Here is a 23712-nt window from a genome sequence, read left to right on the forward strand (position 1 = left end):
GTCTTACACAACCAGGTCCCCAGGGTTCTGCTGATCCTGGTGTTACAGATGTGGTATAAAAATAACTACATTTTAAAGCCCTGCCTTTGTAATTTAGCCCAGTAGTATGATTGTCCAGCTATGGCTTATAGCAGGAAACCCTCAGTAAAGAGAAACACATTGAATGGAGATTCATAGTGGCATGCTTTAGTCTTCCCACTTTCAAACAAGGAGAGTGAAAAACATGTTACCAGTGTGAAATGAAGGCGGATGGAAGTGTTTGATTATTGCTTCCTGCCATTTTAAAAGTACCCTGTGTCATTCTTGTTCTCTTTAATTCTTACTAAGTTAGAAAAGAAACATGCCAAACTATGCACAAGCACCTTATTACATGATAATATTTTACCATTTGATGCTAAGATACTTAGAATTTTCAGAAACCTCTTGAGAATACTATACTCTCTTAAGAGTAGCTACCTGGCAGCAGGTTAATGTATTTCCTTAGTGTAAATGACTTTTCATTGCTGATGTCAAGAGAAACTTCTCTGGAAATCTTTCTCCCTAGCTAGAAGCAAATAGTTTGCAATGCTTTATTATAATTGAACATCCATAATGTTCAGTGTACAAAAAAAAAAAAAAAAAAAGACTCTTAAAAGAAATACCCTACCAATACTATAAATGATTAATAGAAAGCATTGTTCCCTTAAAATGCTTCACTGTATTTGCAGTGCAAAAGGCAAGTCAGATGCTGGAGTCACACCAAATTTGTATTAGTGCTCTACTCCAAATTTCTATTAGTGCTCTGTGCTACTGTGTTCTGCTTTATCTTATTTTATATGCCTTCCTATCACCGTCTAAGTGCTTTCCAGTCGCTCAGTAAGGGAGCTAATTGATGTGATTCGGTCTTTTTCTTACCCTTTCCTTTTTATTTGTGCAATGGAGTATTTTGGTAGGGTTGGTTTTCTTTAGGATGCACAAAACTATTTATTTACATTGGAGAAACCAGAGAGAGAAAGTGTACCTTGCACTCGAGACAGAGAGTTGTAAGGCTGAATGTCTCCAGTCTCCATGGGACTCCATTCCTGGAGCAACTGGGCTCACTGTTTTCCAAAGACACCGAGTTGAGCCCTTTCCAAGAGCTGCATTTGGGTCAGCGTGTTTAGGTTTTTCACACGCCTCTAGAAATTACCCAGCTCAAACCCTCCTGCCTCCGTGAGATACCATCCTACCTCTGCAGTTCAAATCTTCCTAGGGAACTGAAGGAGCACAGATTTAAGCCAATTCACGGCAGCTTTAATTAAAACTCAGTTAAACTGGTTCACACTTTAAACATCCAGGAGACACGCGCGCGATCTACACTTAATTACCGTAGTGCAGCCTAACGCCCTGTTCCGTGCCCACGGGTGCCGCGCTTGCTCTCGGGGGGCTGCCGGGGAGGGCCGTGGGGTGCGGACCTCTGCCGGGCTGCTGGAGCCCTCCGCTCCCTTCTCCCCTCCTCTGCGGCTCCCAAGCCCACCCTGCCCTCTCCCCACACCTCGCTGAGGTTCGGCAGCCCCTGGAGCAGCTGCGGAGCGTGGGGAAGGCAGGCGGGGAGCCCGGTGCCCACCCCAGCAGGACCACCGCCGTGCTGCTGAGAAGAAGCCGCTTCTATGGTCACGGGGGCAGCGGAGGCCGGTGGTGCCCGGCACTGCCTGCGGCCATATGGCTGCTCCAGGGGCTCCTTGGCACAGCCCCCAGCAAATCCTCTTAGTTCGGCTTCACCCTCTTTCTCGCCTCTTTGATGTCGGTCTTGCCTTGGTGCCTGCTCCAGTCTCAATTCCCACCGCAAACTCTCGCGGTCAGACGGTGGTTGTGGGGCCCCCCCCCGGAGCTCTCACAGCCCGACCACGGCTCAAGGGTGGGACATTGAGGTTTTAGCTGCTCTCTGCACGGGGTCCTGCCTGGTGATGGGACCACAGGCACAAAACGACCCACATTTATGCTATTAAACCCTCTCGCCCCCCAAACCACGTGGCTGCAGCCAAACTACCTTGCCCGCTGCTCTGATATCTAGCATAGGCACCCAACGGAGATGAACGAGCCTAAGGAGAGCAAAAAGGGTGTTTTGTAATGAGGTAGCAAAGACCAGGAATGAAGAACTTACTGCTAACATTGATTCTCCTCTTTGATACCTTGGTAAGGTATCTGTCTCCCTGTGTGACAAACAGACAATGAACACAAAGCTACTTTCCTCACACTGTTGTGAGGATTTTTGTTAAAACTTAGATCAAGAAAATGAAAAGCAGTAAATAAAATGTGGAAGTAGGTGCACAGCCTTATGTACCAGGAAGGGTGCGTTCCCATTAACAGCAGGTTGTTGCAATTTATTCTGTTCCTCAAAATCTAGGTGAGAAAACAAAAATCCCTGCTGATCCCTTTTCAGTTTTGAAGCAGGACAATAAAAAAACATCTGCTAAAGCTAATGACTGCATTTGCATAAATTACATGTGACAATCCAGCACACAACAGGGTGTCCTGCCATGTAGACAACAAGCCACAAGGGTGATGTGCTTCTTTGGCATTTGTTGCCAGAAGTCAGCTACCCTTCTACAATAATCACGTCAGCTCATTTCCAGGAGGGCTTTGGCTGACAGCGCCAGAGAAAATTACTGATTCCTTCTTGTTTTCCAAGCTGAAAGGTGTAGGGCTCTCTCCTGCCAAGTGCGGAGGAGAGGTGGAGGAGGGAAAACAGCTTTCATGACGGCACCCAGCAAAACCCCTCGTCTCCGGAGTAGTGGGGGGAAGGAGTTCGATTCTGCTGGGCTCAGGCTGAGCGAGGCTGAGCCCCGAGCCCCGGCAGCACGGGCACGGGGATGGACACAGGGTGGCTGTGCACAGCCCCGCTATCCGCTGGGCTGAGGGAGGGCTGGCGCCTGTCATGGGGCATCGTGGCTGGATGCCACGTTGAGTTGGAGGGGGGAAAAATGGTTCCTTTGTGTCTTCAGCACAGCGGTTGAGTTTTATGGCATCGCTTTGTTATTCTTGCAGTGTTGGCTATGGACAAACACAAGACGACAATTTATATCCTAAGGCAAACTGGCTCTGATATGGTGCTACTCCTTTTCGCTTTGCTTAATTGGGCTAACAGAAGAAGACAACAGCTGCAGTGGTGGGAATGAAAAATGCCTTTGCTTGTCCTGGTTTTGACAGTAATCAGCCTGACAAGGGATTATCAATTGATCTGAGATAAGTGTTAGTGAAGGATGCAGTTTGTTGCCCATTTATCTCCTTTACTATTTCAGATACAATTGCACTTCAAAAAACTAGTACAGAGAGTTATTTTGAGAGAGAGTAAACTATTAGGCATGTTTAAGTAAGACCAGAGTGTGAAAAGGGGAAGAATCTCTCTGAAAAAAATGCTTTGGGACTTCTGTGTGTTTAGATATGTATGTATGTGTGCACACGTGTGTCGTGAAGCAAGTGACACACGTGTGCACACATAGATATATATCTAAACATACATAACACAAAGAGAGACTGGCCATAGGCACATGTTTTTGAAAAAAATCAGGGCATTTTCTCCAGCTTTTATCTTCCAATACTGCAGATCTGACAGCCACAGGATGTTTCCTTCTGGCCTGGTAATCCATGAGTTCCGGCAAAGCTCTGGAACCACCTGTCAGCCTATTTTTGTGAAGCTCCATGGAAAAACTCCACGAAAAGGAGTGGATGATCTTCACTGTCCCATTTGAAACGTATGACATCTTTTAGATTGGCGCATGGTTTTCCCATCGGGTTTTGCTGGAAGCAGGGAATGAAATACCCTGGCCAGGAGTCAAGAGAAATGGGCTTTCCCCAACCAGCCAGTGACACCAGGCAAACCTATGCTGCTGGTTTCCAGTTTGCTCGCCCCTGGCCCCAATCCAGCCCCGTGGAGCTTGGCGGGAGTTTGGCAGTTATCCTTGGTAGATGCTGAATTCAGCTATTGTGTGTGGAAACACCACTGAGGAGAGCCCTCCAGGTCCCAAGGGGCTGGGGGATGCTTGCTCTGCATCCCGGCTACCCTACGAGCCAACTCAAAGGGCCTAATCCTACATCTCTTACATGCTCCTTGCGCAAACGGTGCTTCTCTGGAAACCTGTTTTGTCCGAGCAAGTAGAAGAGCAGGCATGGAAGCCCCGGTGATTATTCCTCTCGGTGCTAATCTATTCTTAAACTGAACTGTACTCTTTAGATATTTTAGTAAAACTGTCATACATCAACACCCACCACTTCATTTTTCTTAGTGATGAAGAAAAGGGAAAAAGAGAAAACTGAAAAGCTGTCCTTTAGCTGACATTCAGTTAGAATTGATCGAGCGATCTGCTGTCAGAGCAACAGCTCTTGTCAAAAATAGCCCTATGGAAAAAAAAACCTCTGGTGTTATTTGTATCGCGTGTGCCACACAATGCTTTTCAGTGAGAGCAGGGCATCAGAGACCAATATTAAAAAGAGATCAGTGAAAGTGCTGTGTGGGAAATGAATCGTGTGCTTCTCTACAAGCTACCAGCGTCCCTATGACTGCCTCCAACTAACGAGTTCACTGATGTGTATCAAGGCATCATTTTTAGAAAGAACAAACGGGGTCAGATTTCTTTAGAAACTCTCACAGCTCTGAGGGACCGATATAACCAAAATCCAGGCTGCACCAAGGCTTTCCCATGGTGAAACTTTGACCAGAGTCCCAGTCCTGCAAACTCCCAACCATCTTAGTAGCTCCCTGGTGCAAGAGATAGGCATCGCCACGCACACATACATTAAGCAATGCACACGCTTGCATTGGAGCATTAGATGCAAAACGTTTTATTTCTGTGTAACAATGTTTTCCCCAAATGGAGAAACTGAAAGCTGAAAAATGTTGGCTGATATTTTTGGGAAAGGGAGGAAATAACTTAAAAGTCCACAAATGCTGAAACATTTGGGGAGGGGCTGATTTGAGCAAACTTACATGTTTTCACTGAACATTTAACTTGGACTCAGAGCTTTTAGGATAAGATTTGTGTCATCCACCCTTAAGCTGACATGTAAAACAGGTCAAATAAACTGCACCCTAAGAATACCTGCCTTTTGCCACATTAGAGAAAGGGGATTTAAGCTAACTAGCTGAGATGCAGCTGTTTACCCTGCAGCTGGTTAAAGCACAGGCAGACGAAACCTACCCTTTGGTTGGAAACAGATGGAAACGAGTGGTTCCTACAGATTTGCAAGGCATGGCCTAGTTTTGTATAGCATCTTGTATTCAATCCTTTTGGAAGCTGCCGAGACATACCCTATTTCAAATACAAAATATATAGCGTCTATCTGCTTAAGAGCAGCTTATATAGGAGGACTTGCAGTTCTGGGGCTCCAGAAAAAAATCTTGACAGTGAATTCTGTCATTGGTTTTGGAAACTTGTCATAATAAAAAGCATAATCATTTCTCTCCTCTCCCACCATGTTCCAAGGCCCAGATTTAGTCCCAAAGCTTTTCAGTAATTCCCTCGAAGCCTCTGTGTTTCACACGTGCTCAGGTTTATTTTCCCTCTTTCACATTTGGTCTCTGAGCCCTTTCACCTGAGCCCAAAGCCTTCCACATGCTACCACGGTGCTGGCACCCACCCCCTCCGAGTGATGTTGTGCCCAGGGGCTGGTTGCTTTATACACAGTGAAATGAGGGGAAGGGAGGAAAGTGAGGCAGAGCACTCCTGAAATCAAACTAAAAATGTATCTACCAGTAATTGTAATGAAAGGACTCTTTTTTTTTTTTTAATCGGCAGCAACTGAATCTAGCAATAGCCTTGCTGGTGAATTGGAGAAGTATTTCTTATTCAAAAACCCACAAGTAATATGATCGCATCTATCTAGGTATCCTATTTAGGGAGGCTGAATCTTTAACTAAGGGTCTGATTCTGACTTTTCCATCCACTCACACTCATCAGAAGTATTTCTGCTGAAGTCAATAGAAAGGTCTGAGATAGTGAGGAAAAAAGGGTGAGGAAAAAACTCAGGCATCGCCAATGCGATGAAAGTTTTTTAAACGCTTACCTTTCAGTAAAAGTGTCCTCATTCTCCAAAAAATTCTCAACTGTTTGAAAAACACTTTCTGACCCAGTATTCCCCATCATTCCCCTCATCTGCTTACAGTCTTGTTTGGGCTTTTAATTAAAGGTAGTGTGGAGGACCCATCCCTCCTGTGATACTATTGTCTGTCAGGTCTGCTGGGACTGCACAGCCAGGATTTTATTTTCATTTATTTTTGAAGTAGAAAAACTTAACTAGCACAATTAGAAATAAAGGAAAAAGTTGTTATTATGTCTGGGATATTGCAAACATCCAAAGAAGAAAGTGAATGGCTGTATATCCACTTAAAAACCCAAGCATATTTACCGGATTTTTTTCTTTCTAACATTTTGCTTTTCAGTTCAGTATATGGAAGAAAATAAACTCTCCACATTTCCAGTAATTACAATACAAGTAAATCTGGGATTGGGCTGCATTAATTCTTAGATATTCTAGCTACAATGTTACAGCAGGATTAATCCAGAGGGTTGGCTTTTTTTTAATGCAGAGGGCTAGGGCACTAACATATTATTAATTAGAAGTAAATCTGTCCCTTGGGGGACTACATGCATTGCCTGCATTTTTAATTTGTATTTAGCTTTAAGACAAATGATGGGTATTTTCCTTGTTTCCCTATTTCTCTGTAATCCTTTTATTTTGCATTGGGAAGAGCAGTTGGATAACACAGAGATCATATGCAGGCAATCGATTTTTTCAGTCTGTTGGCTGAACTGGAAAACATTCAATAATTTTCTTTTGGGTCGAACTCATGTTTTGCTTCATTTTGGGAGGCTTACTATTATTTTCCTGTTTTGCTTTTTAGAACAGCAAAACATAAGCTGTTTTTACAGAAAAGTTGTCTCAACAACAAGAAAACCTACAAAAATCTTGAATGAAATACTGTGATTTCATCCTTTCTCAGCTCAGATTTACTTCATTTCAGAAACCCCACGATTGGTTTGCTCAACCTGACCATCTATTTCTTGATGAACATTTTTTTTTCTCTAAAATTGCACCCAGAAGGGATGCTGGGGCTGAGTGACAGTAATAAAAGAAAACCTCACAGTAGCCACAAGATTCGTTTCACATGCAAAGATGTTGTTGGCCTTTGCTGCAAGGATATCATCAGTGAGAACAAGAAGTATTTCTCCTCGTGAAGTTGTCACTAGCACGTCTGTGATCTAATACACAGTCTTCCAGGTTCACGAAATGGGACTTCTTCCCATTTTGGCTAGGCTGGACCAGTGTTTAAATACATGAAAAGTCAGTGGCTGTTTTTAATTTCCTCCACATTTATGCTGCAGAAGGGCATGATCATTTACCTGGTCAAGGATCTGTACCTCAGCTCATTTGGTGTGATTTCTTGGAGATTTAGAGGATATTTTGGTTACTTAAATTGCACAGTTCTGCAGTGGGCACTTCCAAATTCTGTAAGTTTGTGGGATTCAGACATAATTTTCTGAAAATAGAGTCCAGGTCTCTATTTTGGGAAACAGGTCTTGTTCTGCTCACTGTACGCTTCCCAGTACTGCAGCTCTTCAGCCAATAAAACAAAGTAATGACAGTTTATTATCTCCCGGGAGATTGGAGATACACTTTACAGGGACATGTGCATCTCTCAGTCATGATGATTTTTGCTATCTGTACATTGCACTGATACCAGCTTTCCCCAGTGACAGTTTTTCATGTGTTAATTGGGTAGTTTCTGGTGAGCGTGAAGCCTGTGCAGTCTGATGGAGTGTAGGAAACTCACTTTATCCCTCATCTTCTACTTGCCCCTCTTTATTCTTCCTTCCATACACTGCATTTTTTAGATTCCTTTAAGAACCTTTTCCCTGAGACATCCCCAAGTTTGAGCTGCCTAAGAGTGAGGGTCAGCCAGGCTCTGGACCTGCTGAACCGCACACATTTATGCTCCTTATGCCTCTGCAGCTGAGGAGAGTTTGGTTTGCAGAAAAGGATGTGGAAAATGGTCTGGTCTGGGGAAAGGGAGGGAGGAGTAACAAAGCACATGGTCCTGAGGAGGTCCTGGCTGCTGTCGCATGGGCTGGAGAGGGAAGAAGGAAATATGCAATATTAGAGGACATGGATCTATTGGGAGGCAAATGCAAACAAATGGCAAATGTTAGAAATCCAGACACTTTTCCCTTGTACCTGTACAAGCAGACACTTCCCACTGATATGCGTTACAGCAAGAAGGCTCATATGGAAAATAAGAGGGATTCTTTAGTCCCCCATTTCTTTTTCTGAAAAATTTTTTTACTGTTTTTAGCTGTTCTCTTTTTTCAGTCCCAGTGGTTCCCAAAGCAGATCTTAAGGTATCAGCAGAGATCTGACTCTACTTATGTCTTCCTTAGCGAGCCCATTGATTTTATAATCCAGCAAACAGCATCTCTCATTTCCTCATACTGTAATGCATTGGAGAATTTATCTGTGCAGTAGCACACCCAACCACATAAGAAGAAACTGAAGTGTTTGAAGTAACTTTTCAGGTAGTAGGCCTGTTTTCCTTATAAACCTGTTATTGCTCTGGGCCTCCCTGTACTCATCATTCAATTCTAGACCCTGGCGTGCTAATTATCTATTGCTTTTTAAAAGCCTGCTGACTTTCTCCCATCACCAGCTGAGGTCTAGATGCAGGCACTGTGCCGGACAAAGTCTTACAATTCACTTTCTGCAATTTAGATTCACTATTTATCATTAGGAAGACCTACTAGTTTTAAATTGATGTAGCGTCTTCAAGCCCCATGAATTATATATACACTACAGTATATGTGGTAGAAACACAGCTGTAAAGGATGGTAACAACAACAACAACAAAAAAGGTAAAGAATTTCAGCAGGAAATGGGTAAACTGTGGCTTAAAACTGAACATATCCTGGGTACTATGTTGAGAGGGCTGCTCCTGACTCTGGAGTCACTGAAGCTACTTAGAAATGAAGCATGAAGTGAAAAATTCCTGCGGAGATTTTCAGACACCTCTGTCCTGTCACCCTGGTGCCCAGTGCTCCCGTTCAGCATGAGGCAGCCTCGAAACACCAAAAAACTCTGGGGCTTCTGTCCAAATGAGGGACAAGATGGTTTGCTAGCTGTCATTTCCATCACTATTTCAATACTCAGTGAATCCTAGGATTTTTATTCAGTATTCATTCTGTGCCATATACTGCACTTTCCGGGGGAACTGAGAGCATCTGCCTGGTGTAATCACCGGGGAAAAGCAGGGAGAGGCTCTGCCGGCTGGTTTGTAATTATTGCTGCTGCTGTTTTACCTGATGGCTCCAGCTGGAGGGGGGGGGGGGGTTGTGTGTGTGTGCCTGTGTGGCCCCCCGGCTCCAGCACTCTGTAGGGACTGAGGCTGGGACAGGACTGTGGTGCCTGTGGGTTACTTGGAGAAAGCATCCTCAGCTGAAATGGAGCAAAGCAGTGCCTTCGTGAGGACCACAGCACAGGTTGGTGGCGGAGCCAAGGCTGGGAGCTGGACCAGCAGTTTGTGACAGTAACCTTCAGCGAGCAGCCCAAAAAAGCTCTAGGGTATGTCCAAGGAACAAGGAGAGGATAGCTTTCACCTCAAAATCCTTAATTGCTATAAAAAAGTGTACACCTATAAATGCTACATGTTTTTTAAAGGACCTTTCCTAAATAATTTTGTTATATAGTGTTTTTCATCATTCATATTCATCCTAAAGACGAAACAAACCCAGCTTCGAAAACATTTCTTCCACAAAACCTTCTCGATATTGCCTTCAGCTGGAATAAACCCACTGGTGTGGCTGTGCCGTGTGGCTCGGCATGGGATCTCTTCCACCATGTCAGATGCCCCTCAGGCTAAGCCAGGTTGGGGGTGGGATGCAGTAGAAACAGTTCTGCCACCACAGCTGCTCAGCTGCCCCTTCCTTGTCTGCAGGTCATCAGGAGCTCCCAGCTGACTGTGGAGACTCTCTGTGCTTTTAAATTAGAGCTCCTCATTTGTTTTCGCCTTGTGAGGTGTCTGTCAGTCTCTCCCCTCCCCTTGCCAGGAAGACAGAGTTACAACATTTTTCACTGTCAGAAGCAGAGTTCCATTTCAGACCTACAGAGGTGAAGGGAAGCTGTAAAGAAACCTCTGGCATAATTCAGGGGACTGAGTTTTAAACCTCTGAGAAAAACAGTAAGTAGTAGGTATTGCTTACACAAGCTTTGCACAAGCTTCCTAGAGTAAAAAAAGACCACACAGAAGAAAATGTCTCTGGCTCCATTTCATGCAGCTCCTCACCATCCTTTTCCAGAAATCACCCTCGCTCACCTTGGAAGGCCGTTCACACAGCTGATCCTGTATCCCTTTATAGTTTTGCAAAAGTGACACCATGCCATTTGCTTCTGGGGAAATCCCAGCTAAAAGCAGGGGGAACCAAAAGGGCAAGGGAACGCCACCCGACTCTCTGTGTGAAGTTCCCACAGAGAACTGGACGTGGGCACAACAGACGTGGCAGAGAACATTTTCTCCCAACCTCCTTGACTGTACAGCACTCAGGTGTCCAAACATCCCTAGATGTAAGAGCTATTTGGCATGAGTATAACCACCTTTCAGCATTACTCTTCTTCAGTTAGAAGTTGGTAAATGCTTTTTCTAAAGCTTTTCCTATGGACCCCTTGTCGTGGAAGCTTGCAAGAAACTAAATTAGGCAGGTGATAAACTCAAAATAAACTTTATTCTGACCAGAATTATTTAATGAAGTGACAAACTAGGAATGAAATTTGTTCTAATCAAAATCGCTTAATGCTCCAACAAACATTAGTAAACCACAGGTTCAAGATGTCAAACAGAATCAATATTACTCACCCGACTTAAGAATTCTTAAGCTTTAGGAATGAGGGTCCAAAATGCACAATCACTCACCTATAAGATGAGGGCTCTCAACCTGCAGGACCCAAGGGAAGGGTCCCCAGCTGCAGACCTGCTGCTGCAAGGAGGAGGAGGACTGGCCCAGTTTTCCCTCCGGCAGGACTCTACTTATACCCTAGTCCAATACGATCTGTGGCCATATGTGGTTAATGGTTGAGAAGTTTCTTTTGACCAAAGTGTTTCACTGGCTGAGGGCCTTGCCCTTCAACCAAAGTGCTTATGTGACAGTTGTCACTAGGGAGGGCTGTGGTTTGTAGTGTTGTTGGGGCGGGGGCACCTGTCACAGCCCTGCAAGGGCAGGTTGACCAAAGCATGGCATGAGTTCATGATGAATCCATAGATGTCTTCAGGTTAAAACAAAATAATAAAATAAATAAGAAAAGAAAAAATAAGAAAGTTTCATTTGTCACTTTCAAAATTCAGTGATTTAGTATTTAATTTTAGAATGACTATCCATTTCCAGAGGTACTTCAAGGTTATTTAAATCATATCTTAAAATGTGCAAAACGGATTGAAACCAAATGTGTACCAAAAAAATTCAATTTGTCAAAACATTTCTAAAGTAGTAATTTCAGGTTGACCTCAAGCCACTTACCTCCATTAACACTTGGTTTTCAAGCTGACTGAAAACCAAGCTGAAAGTCTGCCCTTTCCATCATGGCTGCAGATATTCACATAAAAAGAAAGAGGGAACAATAACTTGTCTGTTCCATATAGCTGTGAAGCATTAAGTCATCTGTCCTCTGCCTTTTGTATCTCTGTATCTCCTTCCTTTGGACTCAAGTGCTTGTCAGAAGAATTGGTGAAATGTAAAGGATTGGTGAAACGTAGCAAAGTGCCAGTATGAAAGTGCAAAAATTGGTAAGTTCAGCCATGTGGCCAACTCTTACTTCTTAGCATCTTTGTCCACTTTTTCCCAAGATACATGACCAGGTTTTGTTCTTTCAAATTTCCAAAGGACACCCAGCTTTGTGTATTGGCATTTGCAGAAAAGCATTTGGTATTTTCTCTTTTTTTATCAAGTTTCCTTCATCTGTCTGAAGAGCAGAAATATTACCAAGTGATGGGGGAAGTCATGACATGGCACAACTGATGGAGGCAGAGTCAAGGTGAGCAACTTACGCCTATGGGTCGAGGTGCTGGTCTGACCTCCTGCCTCCATGGCTTCTGGGTGCCGGGCATGTTTATGAACTGCACTCTGTAAAATGTAACTCACTCCTTCTCCTCCAGCCACAGTCTTGGCTTCTGTCTCATCTGTCCTTTCCTCTGTCTCTTGCGGAAGGCAGGAGAGACCTGTAAGTTGAATGATGTGCTCATATTGCTCTTATTGAACGCTTGTAATTCCGAATGCAAATGGCACTTTTTATACGTGAACAGAAAAAGGACTAAATTCACTGGATAAATTATTCACAACAGATAATTCAACCTGGCCTCGTGGGAGAGTGCAATGAATGTCTGATGATGTTAAAAAAAAAAAAACCACAACTAATTCTTCCAGCCAGTGAAGTCAATGGCAAAACCTTTTACTGACTTCAAAGGGAGCAGAACCTAGCCCCAAGCCAGAGGGGCCCACATGCAACTTCTCTTTAGTGGTTCTCACTTGCATTTGGAGCTAAAACCCAGACAAGCGTATACATTTTGAGGAGCCCAGACTAATGCTGTAGAGCAGAGTCGGGCTGCCAGGGCACATGCATTCTGACAGCTCTGGTTGAAAGCAGGTCTGCTCTGCAGCCCTGGCGCAGAGCACAGCCCCCCAAACTGAAATGACCCAACCTGAAGACAAGGCCAAGGCGGAGGTGGTGTTTAGCGAGTTTGGAGCTCAGGGCAGGTTCATTAGGCCAGGTTTGTCTAGTTTGGAGAAGAGGAGGCTGAGGGGCGACCTCGTTGGTCTCCACAGCTTCTTGAGGAGGGCAAGTGGAGACGGAGGTGCTGGTCTCTTCTCCCTGGTACCCAGGGACAGGACTGTTCAAAGCTGTGCTACAGGAGGTTTAGACTGGACTTTAGGAAGCATCGCTTTACCGAGAGGGTGGTCGAACACTGGAACAGGCTTCCTAGAGAGGTGCCCGTCAGTGTTTAAGAGGCATTTGGACAATGCCCTCAATAATGCCCTGTAACTTTTGGTCAGCCCTGAAGCGGTCAGGCAGTTGGACTGGATGACTGTTGTAGGTTCCTTCCAACTAAACTGCTCCGCTCTGCTCTTATTCTATTCTAATTTACTTTGCCTCTTGGGATAGATTTGCAGCCAGTGAGGGGGATTGTGACTAGGGTGCCACCAGGCCCCCCCGATGTGGCTGCCATCATCCCCGGTGGCAGCGCACCACAGGCACGATTTGGCTGCCACAACTGCGGTGCGTGGGTGCAGGGTCCGGGAAAAGGCTCGCGTGGAGGCCACCGCCGTGCTCCCCCTCCGCGGCTGCGCCCCAACTGGTGCCACTGCTCCCCTGGGGTCGTCGGCTGGGGACGGACAGACGGACGTGTGGCCCATGGCATGGTTTCAGTCACGCTTCCCCCCCCCCCCCGTGCTCCGACCGTGCCGGGAAGATGCCGAACGCCCTCATAAATAACAGCTGAGCTCCACCAGCCCGGGCGCGGCCCCGCGGCGCCCTGTCAGCCCCTCCGAGAGCCCGCCTTTGCGCGGGAGAAGGGAAGAAGAAGGTGCCGTGAGGGGGGGGGGCGGCCCTGCGCTGGCCTGCAGCCGGGCGGGGGGGCTCGCTGGCCGCCTTCTCCCCGCGGGAGCCGGGGCGGCGTCGCCCTCGCCCCTCACGGTGGGGGTGTGTGTGAGGGGGTGTGGGTGCCCGTGCCCCCCCGCCCCGCGGCGCCCTGAGGCAGGCGGGCGGGAGCGGCGGGAGGAGGAAAGGGGTTAAGTTATGTAAGGCGGGTCGGGGAGGGCGGGAGGGAAGGGGCGCTGGCGGCGGGAGCTGCCTCGCCTCAGGTCGATTCGGAGCGGGCGACGGCGGGCCTGGGGGCAAGGCCCGCGGGCGGAGGAAAAGCGGCTTAATTCCCCTCCCCGGCCCGCTCCGCCCCTCCGGGTTGCCATGGAGACGGACGGGCGGCGGCGGGGCTGTCAGTGAGGGATCGCACCGGGCACCCGGGCGGCGGCGGCGGCGGAGGCCGCGGCGGCGGCAGCGATGGACTCGCACTGCGACTGTGCCGAGCCTCCGGCCGCCGAGCAGCCGTCGGGGAGGATTAACAAAACCGCCTTCAAACTGTTCAAGAGGAGGAAATCCGGGGGCACCATGCCGAGCATCTTCGGGGTGAGGAGCAAAGGCGGGGAGGGGAAGGGCGCCAGCAAAGCGGGAATGGTGCGGAGCCGGACGCACGACGGCTTGGCCGACGCCGTGCTGGAGAGCAGCAAGAAGGAGGAACCGGGCGGCGGCGGCGGCGGCGAGCCGCAGAGCAAGGAGGCGCAGGGCCGGCCGGCCGGCAGCCTCGGCGTCTCCCCCGGCAGCTCGGTGGCCAAGTCGCACAGCTTCTTCTCCCTGCTGAGGAAGAACGGCAGGCCGGAGAACGGCAAGGCGGAGAGCGCGGATCAGCGGGCTGGCGGCAGACAAAAGAAGGGGCTGAAAGGGATCTTCAGCAGCATGCGGTGGCATAAAAAGGACAAATACGGCAAGGAGGAGAGGGGGGAAACCTCGGAGATCCGGTCCGGCCTTATCATGCCGGGGTCTTTGACCGCCAGCCTGGAGTGCATCAAAGAGGAGACGCCAAAACCTTTGTCTGAAACCCCCAACGGCGCAGGAGATGTGGGGCTGGAGGCGCCGCGGGAGAAGCGTGGCGGCGAGGCCCACGCCTCGGCCGAGGAGCCCGAAGCGGGCGGTGGGGAGCCGCGGGACAGCGGTCCCCCCCCCGGGGAGGACCCTACTGCTGCTGCTGCTGCTGCTGCTGCTGCTGCTCCTGCTCCTGCTCCTGCTGCTGCTTCTGCTGGAAGGCGACCCGAGGAGCTCTGCCGCGAGCAACCGGACCCGGGTGCCGGAGAGGTTGGGACTGCGAAGGATGCGGCCATAACAGGTGACATTCCAATAACGACTATCCCCCTTGTTGAACCTCACTGTGATAGCGGTCAAGAGACGGCAGCCGCCCCTGACCCTTCCTCTGTTGATCCACCCTCAGAGCAATCGATTGATCGTATTTGTTTGATGTTTGCTGACGTGACTTCACTGAAAAGCTTTGACTCTCTTACAGGCTGCGGAGATATTATTGCGGACCATGAGGAGGATGTGGGCAGCGGGAGTGGCGGCTGTGAGAAGAGCACCCCCGGGGCCGGCAAGCTGGGTGCCTCCAAGAAGCACCCCACCATGGTGGCCTACCAGGGAGGAGGGGAGGAGATGGCCAGCCCGGACCAGGTGGATGACACCTACCTGCAGGAGTTCTGGGATATGCTGTCGCAGACAGAGGAGACCCAGACAGAAGGAGGAGGTGGAGGTGGAGGAGGGACAAAGAAGCCTGAGGGGTTGAAGGAGAACCGAGGTATCGAGGGGCACCAGAACAGGGTGGCGGTGAAACGTGGTGGCCTCCACCAGATCCCCGTTCACCTCAACCACAAAGAGGAGCAGAAGGGCAGGGAGAAGGAGCAGCACGAAGGTGTCCCAAACAGCGACGAGGGCTACTGGGATTCCACCACCCCTGGTCCCGAGGAAGATGGTTCCACAAGCATCCAGAAGGAGACCATTCCCAGGGACAGCTACAGTGGGGATGCTCTCTACGACCTCTACACCGAGCCGGATGAGAACCCACCAGCAGGGCCTGCGGGCGAAGAGGTCACCTGCGTGCCACGTTCCAAGCCCGTGTCTCCAATAACGACCACGTGCTCACTGAAAACACCCTCAAGCACAGTGAAGGACTCCAAGATACCCATCAGCATTAAACACCTTTCATCGCATCCTGCCAGCCATGGAGCAGACGCCAGTAACAGCCATCACGTCGCACACCATCACCTGGCCAAAAGCGAGATGCACAGAACAAAAATCCCCGTCTCCAAAGTACTGGTACGCCGGGTCAGTAACAGGGGCTTAGCAGGGACAACAGTGAAAGCTGCCACATACCAGGACAGTGCCAAAAAGTAGTTGAATAAGAGGTGGAGACAAAGACGGACAGCAAGGTCGGTGTGTGAAAGTCTGCGTAGGAGACCACAGATATTGAATTAGTTTTGCATCACCTGAAGAAAGGCACCTAAAAGGCTTACTTCACTGTATTCCATGGGCCTGCACTTCTGAATCCCTTCTTACTAGACTGTATGGCTGAATATAAAAAGTCGACTTCTTTTCGAGCACTTTTTTTTACATTTGTATCTTTTTTCTGCAGCACTAAACACTGGGGAGGTTCATTTTTACATGCCTTTTTGGAAGCAGGACTTGGATTACGAACCTAAATGACCATCCTTCCTCATGCAAAGCAGTGCCATGAGTTCTTCAAGGGAACAGAGTTACAAAAGGAGCAACACGAGAGGTTCTCCAGTACACTTATCTTTTAATCATTTCTGGGGGAGGAGTGGAAGGTGGGTGCCCGGCTCCGAAAATGGTTTTTGCTCTACAAGATGTTGGAAAAGCCAAGCAAAAAACAACCAACCTAACAGGTATTTTACCTGCTGTAGGAACGAGAGCACTGCTCGACAGCAGACTTAATTGACTTGTGTGCAGTAGCTAACTAAGGAGTTAGGTGGACTTGTCTAACAGGAAAACATATTTTTGTTTGTCTGTCTGTCTGGTTGGTTTTGATCTGGTCTAATGTAAATGGGTAACAGAGACACCTGACATAGGTTCAGATGTTTACATCAATACTTGTCCAATAACACATACAATCAGGTTCAGGGAAACATTTTACTAAATGCCAATACATACACACTGTTTGCATTTATACAGTAACTTGCTCGTTATGTGTAAATATATACATATTTTAGCAGATTTACTCAATGCTACAGATTTTTTATATTAAAAAAAAAACAAACACCTGTCTGTATTATCTAGAGTTTAAGCAAGAGTTAGTTTTTATAGGTAGATAATTTTACAGTTCTAAAATGATAGAACTTTGTGTAAGTAACTTAAATTAGAGCAAAACTCTGTTTTGTATGGGCTCCTGCATCCCCAGATAAGTAAGTCTGAAGTGCTGATTTTATTCCAGTGGTACATTCCTTGGGTCAGAGCTGAGGTTCTGACAGCATTGCCACTGCAGACCTCTATTTTCAGGGGTTTAGACAAAGTTGCTCTGGGCTTAAACCTTACAGAGAAGGAACCCAGGAAAGAAACGTGTTTTTTAATTATTATTTTTTAAAATATATAAAATTAGTTTTTGACTATTTAAAGAAAGTTTGGGTTCTCGTTCTGCTTTTTATTTTCATTCTTAATAATGTCAGAATAATTTTACTTTAAGAGAGAAAAGAAATATGGTAAGCTAGTGATACATAAAATGGTCTGACGAGCTTGGATCTTATGAGAAATGTATTAATGGCCAGGACGTTTTTGAGTAGTGGCTACTGTACATGGGCATTGACAACATTTCAAAGAAATTTAAAAGGTTTTTAATGTGCCTGAGGACATATTTTTATGATACACTGAAAAAGCTGCAAAAATCACTGAAGTCTAAAGGTAAATGTTATGTATTTACAAAATATTTTGATATAAGTATTTAATCATCAGACCACAGTTAATATAAAATATATGCTCCAGTGTATCTGAAAAATAATATACATTTTAAAAATATACGTGTCTATATTATGCAGAGAATCTTAAATTCACATCATTGAAGCTAATGAGTCTGATCTTACATAGCAGTTGGTTTTATTGTCTCTTAAATTGAAAGAAAAAAAGGAAAATAAATATACAGAATATACATTTGAAGGATATTAAGGTTATAGATAAACCATAAAAAGCCAGGAAATACCATAATAAGAATTGTATATATGTATATGTGTGGTTCACTGGGGAAACGACCTTATAGTCACAAGGGTAAAATTGGCATCTAGTTCTGAAATTACTGCAGGATTTAATACTGAACTGCAATGCCCCAGTGAATAGGGAGAAAGTGTTAGTTTTCCTGATCAGTCCCTGTTCTCATGGTTTGAGTAAGAACCTTAATGCACTTCAAAGAAGATTATTTTATGTTTTCTTTCTAGTGTATATGTGTGTGGTTTTCTACATGCCTACTCACACAGACGTGTTGTACATATGCATGTGTAGTCAGAACGCACCTCCTCCTCGGGTACGTGCACCTGGGTGAAGGCGCACACCCGTGCACACTCACACTCACGTGAATGCAGCCAGGCGTGTGTGCTCCCACACGCAGGCTGAGGGGATGTGCTGTAGATCTGTCCCCAGACACGCCGGCGGTGATTTCCTTTGCCTGAGAAAGGGATTTGCATTTGGCCTGACTCTGCTTGTGCATTTTAGAAAGTTAAAGCTGAAATACCCTCAAAAGGATGAATGTACAGAACATAGAGTATTATCCTGGTCCTCAGCCCTAAACCTAACATTCCTTTTTCTGTTCTTTGGTTTTCATTTGACTGTAAGGGACGCATCTTTCCTTGCATGACAACTCTGCAGAAAAATCATAATTTCCCCATTCCGTTGTAAGGACAAACTGTGCAGAGAGATTCTGTAGGGTACTGGAAGTTGAGAGGGAGGGAGGATGTGGTGAGCTTGGGGTAGTGCCATAAAAACTGGAAGCACCGAGTACAGGTAGTAGGAGTGGTGCATCTTTAAAACCACTAGAAGATAGCAGTTGCCATCTCTACAGGACTTGTGTGTGGCAAATTATTCATCATTGCGTTTTGTTTGCATTGTGGCATGTCTGTATTGAGAAACCAATAGTGACACTAGACTAGCTCCCTCTCCCGTAACGACTAACACGAATCATCATTAAAATGCTTTGGCTTCCCTTAATTTTTCTCTCTCTCCTTTGTTTTCTGCCCCGTTTTTCCTCCGTCCTCTGCATGCTGGCGGGCAGCTTCCTCCTCGGTGCTAACCCCTGGTGCGGAGCGGGGAGCCCTGGGCTGGCGGCTGAGTGCGGGGTGGGAGGGCGGCCGTGCTGCCTGCCGAGGCCAGGTGCTCCCCGGTTGCTCTTTCGAGCTTTCTGTCGCATACCCAGTGTAAGTACATTTCGCAAATCTCTTGGCGGTTCTTTTGGCTGCTTGCTGTGTACATATTTTAAGGACAATCATATCCTTAAAAGGAAAATGGGAAAGTAGCTTGTAGTAGGGTGTCAGTATTTTGAATCATTGCGACATACTGACGTTGATTCAGGGTAATGGTTGTGTGAGAGTAAACATACAATTTAATGCTCAAATTAACTTTGTATTTATAAAACTCAATTTGTCCTTAAGCCATCTATGTTTTTTATTTCAAAAGATAATAGAAAATTTAATATTTACTAGGGCTTTCAATTTTCATAGAAATATATTTGTATAACTCCACACAATGCCTAAAAACAATCATTGGGAGGAGGTTCAAAGGCTTTCTTTAGACCTATATTTAATTCCTGAAAGATCCCCTGTAAAATACTGTGAGATGCCTAAGAACAAATAGTTAATGGCTTGCTGGATTTAAAGGCTGAGACATAAAGACGTAATAGTCCTGAGGCATTCTGTGGTGGTTTGCATTCTTATTTATGTTACCCTATTCAAGCATATATTTTCCTTGGCTTTGGTAGGTGTCAAGGTAGAAATGGTGTTCTGAGTCCCAAAGATAACATTCCCAATGCTGTCGTCGTTTTGATTTTCTTAAAGAATACTTCTCTTTATTTGTTTATTTGTTATTTTGTGGTCTGAATGATGCTTTGTAATTATCAGCTTGTATGTCATTCATAAAGGATTTTAGAGATCAGGACTTGGCATTTAGTTATGTGTACTCTTTGCACTTTCAGGTCACTACTGGTAAATTTTGTATGTTCTTAGTGTATTTCTATATATTGTGTAGTGTTTTATAGCTATCTACAGTGATTTCAGTGGTATGCATTCCTGTCCTATATATCAGCACAAAAGATTTCCTTTCGGTAGCATGAAATGATGTTTCTGTGGACTTCTTTTGTCATGATAGGAGTTAAGTTTCCTGTACCATATGTGTGGCCTGCAACAGACATAAAGGGTGAGTAATAGGACTCAAACACACGTAGATTTCAGAAGAAATTCCATGACTTGAATAAGAAAAATCTATGTTCAGTCTTATTCCATCAATCACCAGCATTTTTTTCATCGACTGTGAATATCCTCACCACCATTCAGGGTAGTAGAGGACTGAATTTTAAAAATTACATGCATAGATGTACACTATGAAAATTAATTCACTGATTATTTTTTAATGAATCTTACTAAATTATTTATCTAAGCTAAGCGAATATTGCACCAAAGTCTTCAAAATGTCTGATACAGATGGCATTTTCAGTAAGATGCTGTAAGTGCAGATGAGCCAAATTAACAGGCTTTGCTTAGCAAAGCAAAACCTTGTTTCTTAAATTTGTAGTACCGACTGAGCTTGCGGATCAAAGGGAGCCATTGATTCTGCTACATGGCCATGCTCGGAGGTTTTTTTTCCCTGCTCTAATGGACTACTTTCAGAAAAGGCTTTTCAGCAAGATAATGGTATGAAAGAGACAGTTCACAGTAACAATAGCCACTTACAAGGCAGATGGTTATCTAACAGCCACAATGGGGGACTCTAAGCAAGGTGGCCTGAAAATGTATTTTCATAGTTATTGATATGAAAAGCTGAGGCTTCTGTCTTGGAAAAACAAATTGACACCGACTCAGAAATGCTGCAGAAATGAGTCTTGGCAGAGTTTACACATGACAGCTTCTGTAGGGTTGGGGTTTTTTGTTTTTTGGGGCGCTTTTCCTTTTCTTTTTTTGCCCCCCCCCCCTTTTTTTTTTTTTGCTTTTGCTTTGTTTATGTTTTCATTACAATGACATAACCCCACGTGTTCGAGCAGAATTGCACAACTGACTCCTCTGAGATTCAATGCTGAGAATACACTGTCAGTTGTCTTCAGTGGCTTGGGACTGGTCCCGCTGAACATCCCTCCCTTCCAGTGAGGGATGGGATGATGGGATTCCCTTGCCATGAGTCCACATGCTGTTTACTGTGAGCAGGAGGTATCTGAGCCTGTCTTTCTGTTTGTGTTCAGGGGACAGGTTATTTTTAATTCCATTTGCAAGAATTTTTTAGCTTATCATTAGTTCACATCTTGTCTTCCTTGAGAGCATCTCAGCTAGGAACAGTCAGCATCGATTTGGTGTTTCCTAGGTCCATTTCACGTAGAGAGAAATGGAAGAACTTCTCATGTGCAAAGGAATAAGAGCTATAACTGTTCGAGCCACATCCTGGGGGCTTTTATTTCTGCAGAAGCAGGTCGTTAAAGCTCCTCTTGCCTTAGAGGGCTTCTTCATCCAAAACAGTGAGTACTATTGCCTGGAACCCCCCCTTTTTTTTCCCCCTCAATGTCTCTCATTCCCTCTCAGCCATGCTGCAGTTGCTTGGGAAACAGATTTTTGATCTAGCCTTCCAGCACTAGAAAAGGGGAGCTGCTGCCAGTGCATTCTTCAGGAGGTCTTTGCTCCTACTTCTTGGTCTTGAAAAAATTAATTCACCTTCAGAACAAGTGGCAGGGGTACTTAAAATGGAGACTTCTGCTGTGTGATCTCATACACATGGGTGAGGATGTTGAGTGGTATTTTGCATAGAGTAGAATATATCCCCCACTTTCCTGTTGTGGACAATTCAGCAAATCTAGCAGGGAAACATGTCACTTTTGTAGGAAAGCCCAGAAGCTATTTGTTATGGAGACTCTGCCCAGATTTTGTTTCTCTTTGGTAAGAACTGCTTTTCTTTTTCCTTTCCGTACATATTTAAATAAATGGAACCAAAGTTGTAGTGGAGAGAGGAAAAAGTTATGTACTTCACAGGGCAAGGAGTTTAACCTCCTAGGCTGAAAGGCTTCTTGTAGCAATGGATTGCATTCCCTACTTTAACATCCCATCCAAGCAATGCTCTGCAATAGAAGTTAATCCAGCTGTGGCCACAAAGTTAGAAAACTGGCATTTGCCAACATGACAATCTCTTTCCAAGGTCCAGTTCTGCTGTGGCAAAGCTTCCACTGAGTCCAGTGAGAACTGGTGAAGGTCCTTAATGTCTTTATCTTAAGGAAATAGGAAGTGTTTCTTAAATAAGTCTTCCCTTTTTTTTAAAGACGAATATTATTCAGGTGATTGTGCAGTCTTTTATATTACTGTAGTAGTGTTTTCACTGATCTGAATGCAAAACATGTCTTTCCATTGTTTTTCCATCTTAACAAGGAGCCACTCCTGCACATAACTCCAGTGCTCAGCGTGTTTAAATTACAGCTAACACAATCACTGCCTTCCTTAATTTAACTTGTGATGGCAAAACCAGGACCAGATCCTTTCCAAAGCACTAAAACCCCTGCTTATCATGTTGCTGTTCATGTTTTTTGATATGGCAACTAACAATGCCTCCCCTTAATTATTACACAGCCACATTTTAAAATCTGTTTTTAGGGAGAACGGTATGTAGGGACTGAATTGTAAGCTCTTTAACAGATTTTTATTATTTTGGATGACATTGCATCAAAACAGTTGCTATTTCAGTATCAGGTTGCTTCCATGGGCTTTTTATGCAGATGCATTGGAAGCTTTGAACATAATGTACTCATAAAAGAAAATTGGCTACATCTGCTTTGAATTAAGCCTGAGCTTAAAATGTAAAGCTACACAACTGGTGATGTTTCTTGGTTAATGGCAGCAAAGGGGAAGGTTTGCCCCAAGTCACCTGCACCTGGCGGACTGGGGGAGCACGGCACTGTCACCGGGAGAATTTGCTGTCTGACCCTGCCGTGTGGTCCCAGGAGAGGGGAGCAGGGTGTCACGGTGGGGAGGTGTCTGCCAGGTTGGGTGGCAGCGGGAGAAGCCAGGGTGGTGGTGCTGGGCTGGGGCGGGAGGGTTGCTAGGGGGGCTGGGAGATGAGATGAGAGCTCTGGTCCTTGTGGAAAAAGAGAGTTAAACATATGCCTATAAGTTCTGGGTTCTTTTTTTTCTTGCATTGATGCTCGGATTGCTGTGTTACGCTGAGTTAGGAGCCTGACTGTGTTAAGTCTGGGTGTGCTGAAGCCAGTTCTCCTGCTGGTGGACCACTGTGTGACTGCTCTCATCAACACCTGGGCAGTGCCTTTTCCTCTGAAGGCAGTTTTAGCACAGAGACTTCCACAAATCCCCTCCAGCCCAGCACTGACCTGTGGCATTTCACTGCTCTTCCATCCTCATTTTGCCAGGGGGATGCGAAAACCCAAGCCCTTAGCAGGGTGGTCAGCGCTGGCTGCACCCTTGCAGCACCAAGTCCTACGTAGATGCAAGTAACTTTCTGCAGCACGTAGCTTGATAAAAGCCATGTTATCCTGCTTTTCAAAAGAGGGAGAAAGACTAAAGCTGTTGCCCTTGTGTAAAATTGAAGTAAATCCCCTGCCATGGGACAGATTGCAACAGCTGGATGTATCTTGGGTCTACCAGTATTCCCTCTGAAATCAGTGGATCTGTTAGTGGTGTCAGTTATTATTGAGTGAAGATCCCATAATTTGGCCCCATCTGAATTTCCTTGCTGTGTTTGTCAGCAGAGTCTGTCTCAGAAAAGCTCTAGTGTTGAGGCTTGTGGCCCTGTTGAAGTGGTGTTGAGGTATGAATGTGGTTGGTGGAAAATAGAGATTCAGTAAGTCCAGAAAACACAGCATGGCTTCAGTCTTTTATCACAACCCAACTCTGCTTAAATATCATGGTGTGCCTGAGGAAAATGTAGCAGGGA

At 45.7% G+C, this 23712-nt stretch overlaps 1 protein-coding gene across 1 annotated transcript; it reads left to right on the plus strand.

Moving 5' to 3' along the window:
- Nucleotides 1-13866: 13866 nt before the first annotated feature.
- AMER2 (APC membrane recruitment protein 2) lies at nt 13867-23241 on the plus strand. The gene is made up of 2 exons (XM_049823019.1): nt 13867-14926; nt 15101-23241. The coding sequence occupies exons 1-2, from the start codon at nt 14047-14049 to the stop codon at nt 15979-15981; spliced, it is 1761 nt and encodes a 586-aa protein (XP_049678976.1). The 5' UTR covers nt 13867-14046; the 3' UTR covers nt 15982-23241.
- Nucleotides 23242-23712: the final 471 nt, after the last annotated feature.

Source organism: Accipiter gentilis, chromosome 19 (genome assembly GCF_929443795.1).
Source record: "Accipiter gentilis chromosome 19, bAccGen1.1, whole genome shotgun sequence".
Taxonomy (NCBI): domain Eukaryota; kingdom Metazoa; phylum Chordata; class Aves; order Accipitriformes; family Accipitridae; genus Astur; species Astur gentilis.

What these genes read in the sequence shown, in the direction of transcription:
- AMER2 (XM_049823019.1), top strand. Translation starts at nt 14,047, where the DNA reads ATGGACTCGCACTGCGACTGTGCCGAGCCTCCGGCCGCCGAGCAGCCG. An exon ending in GAAGGATGCGGCCATAACAG is followed by an intron (nt 14,927 to 15,100) that starts GTGACATTCCAA and finishes ACTCTCTTACAG; the next exon opens with GCTGCGGAGATATTATTGCG.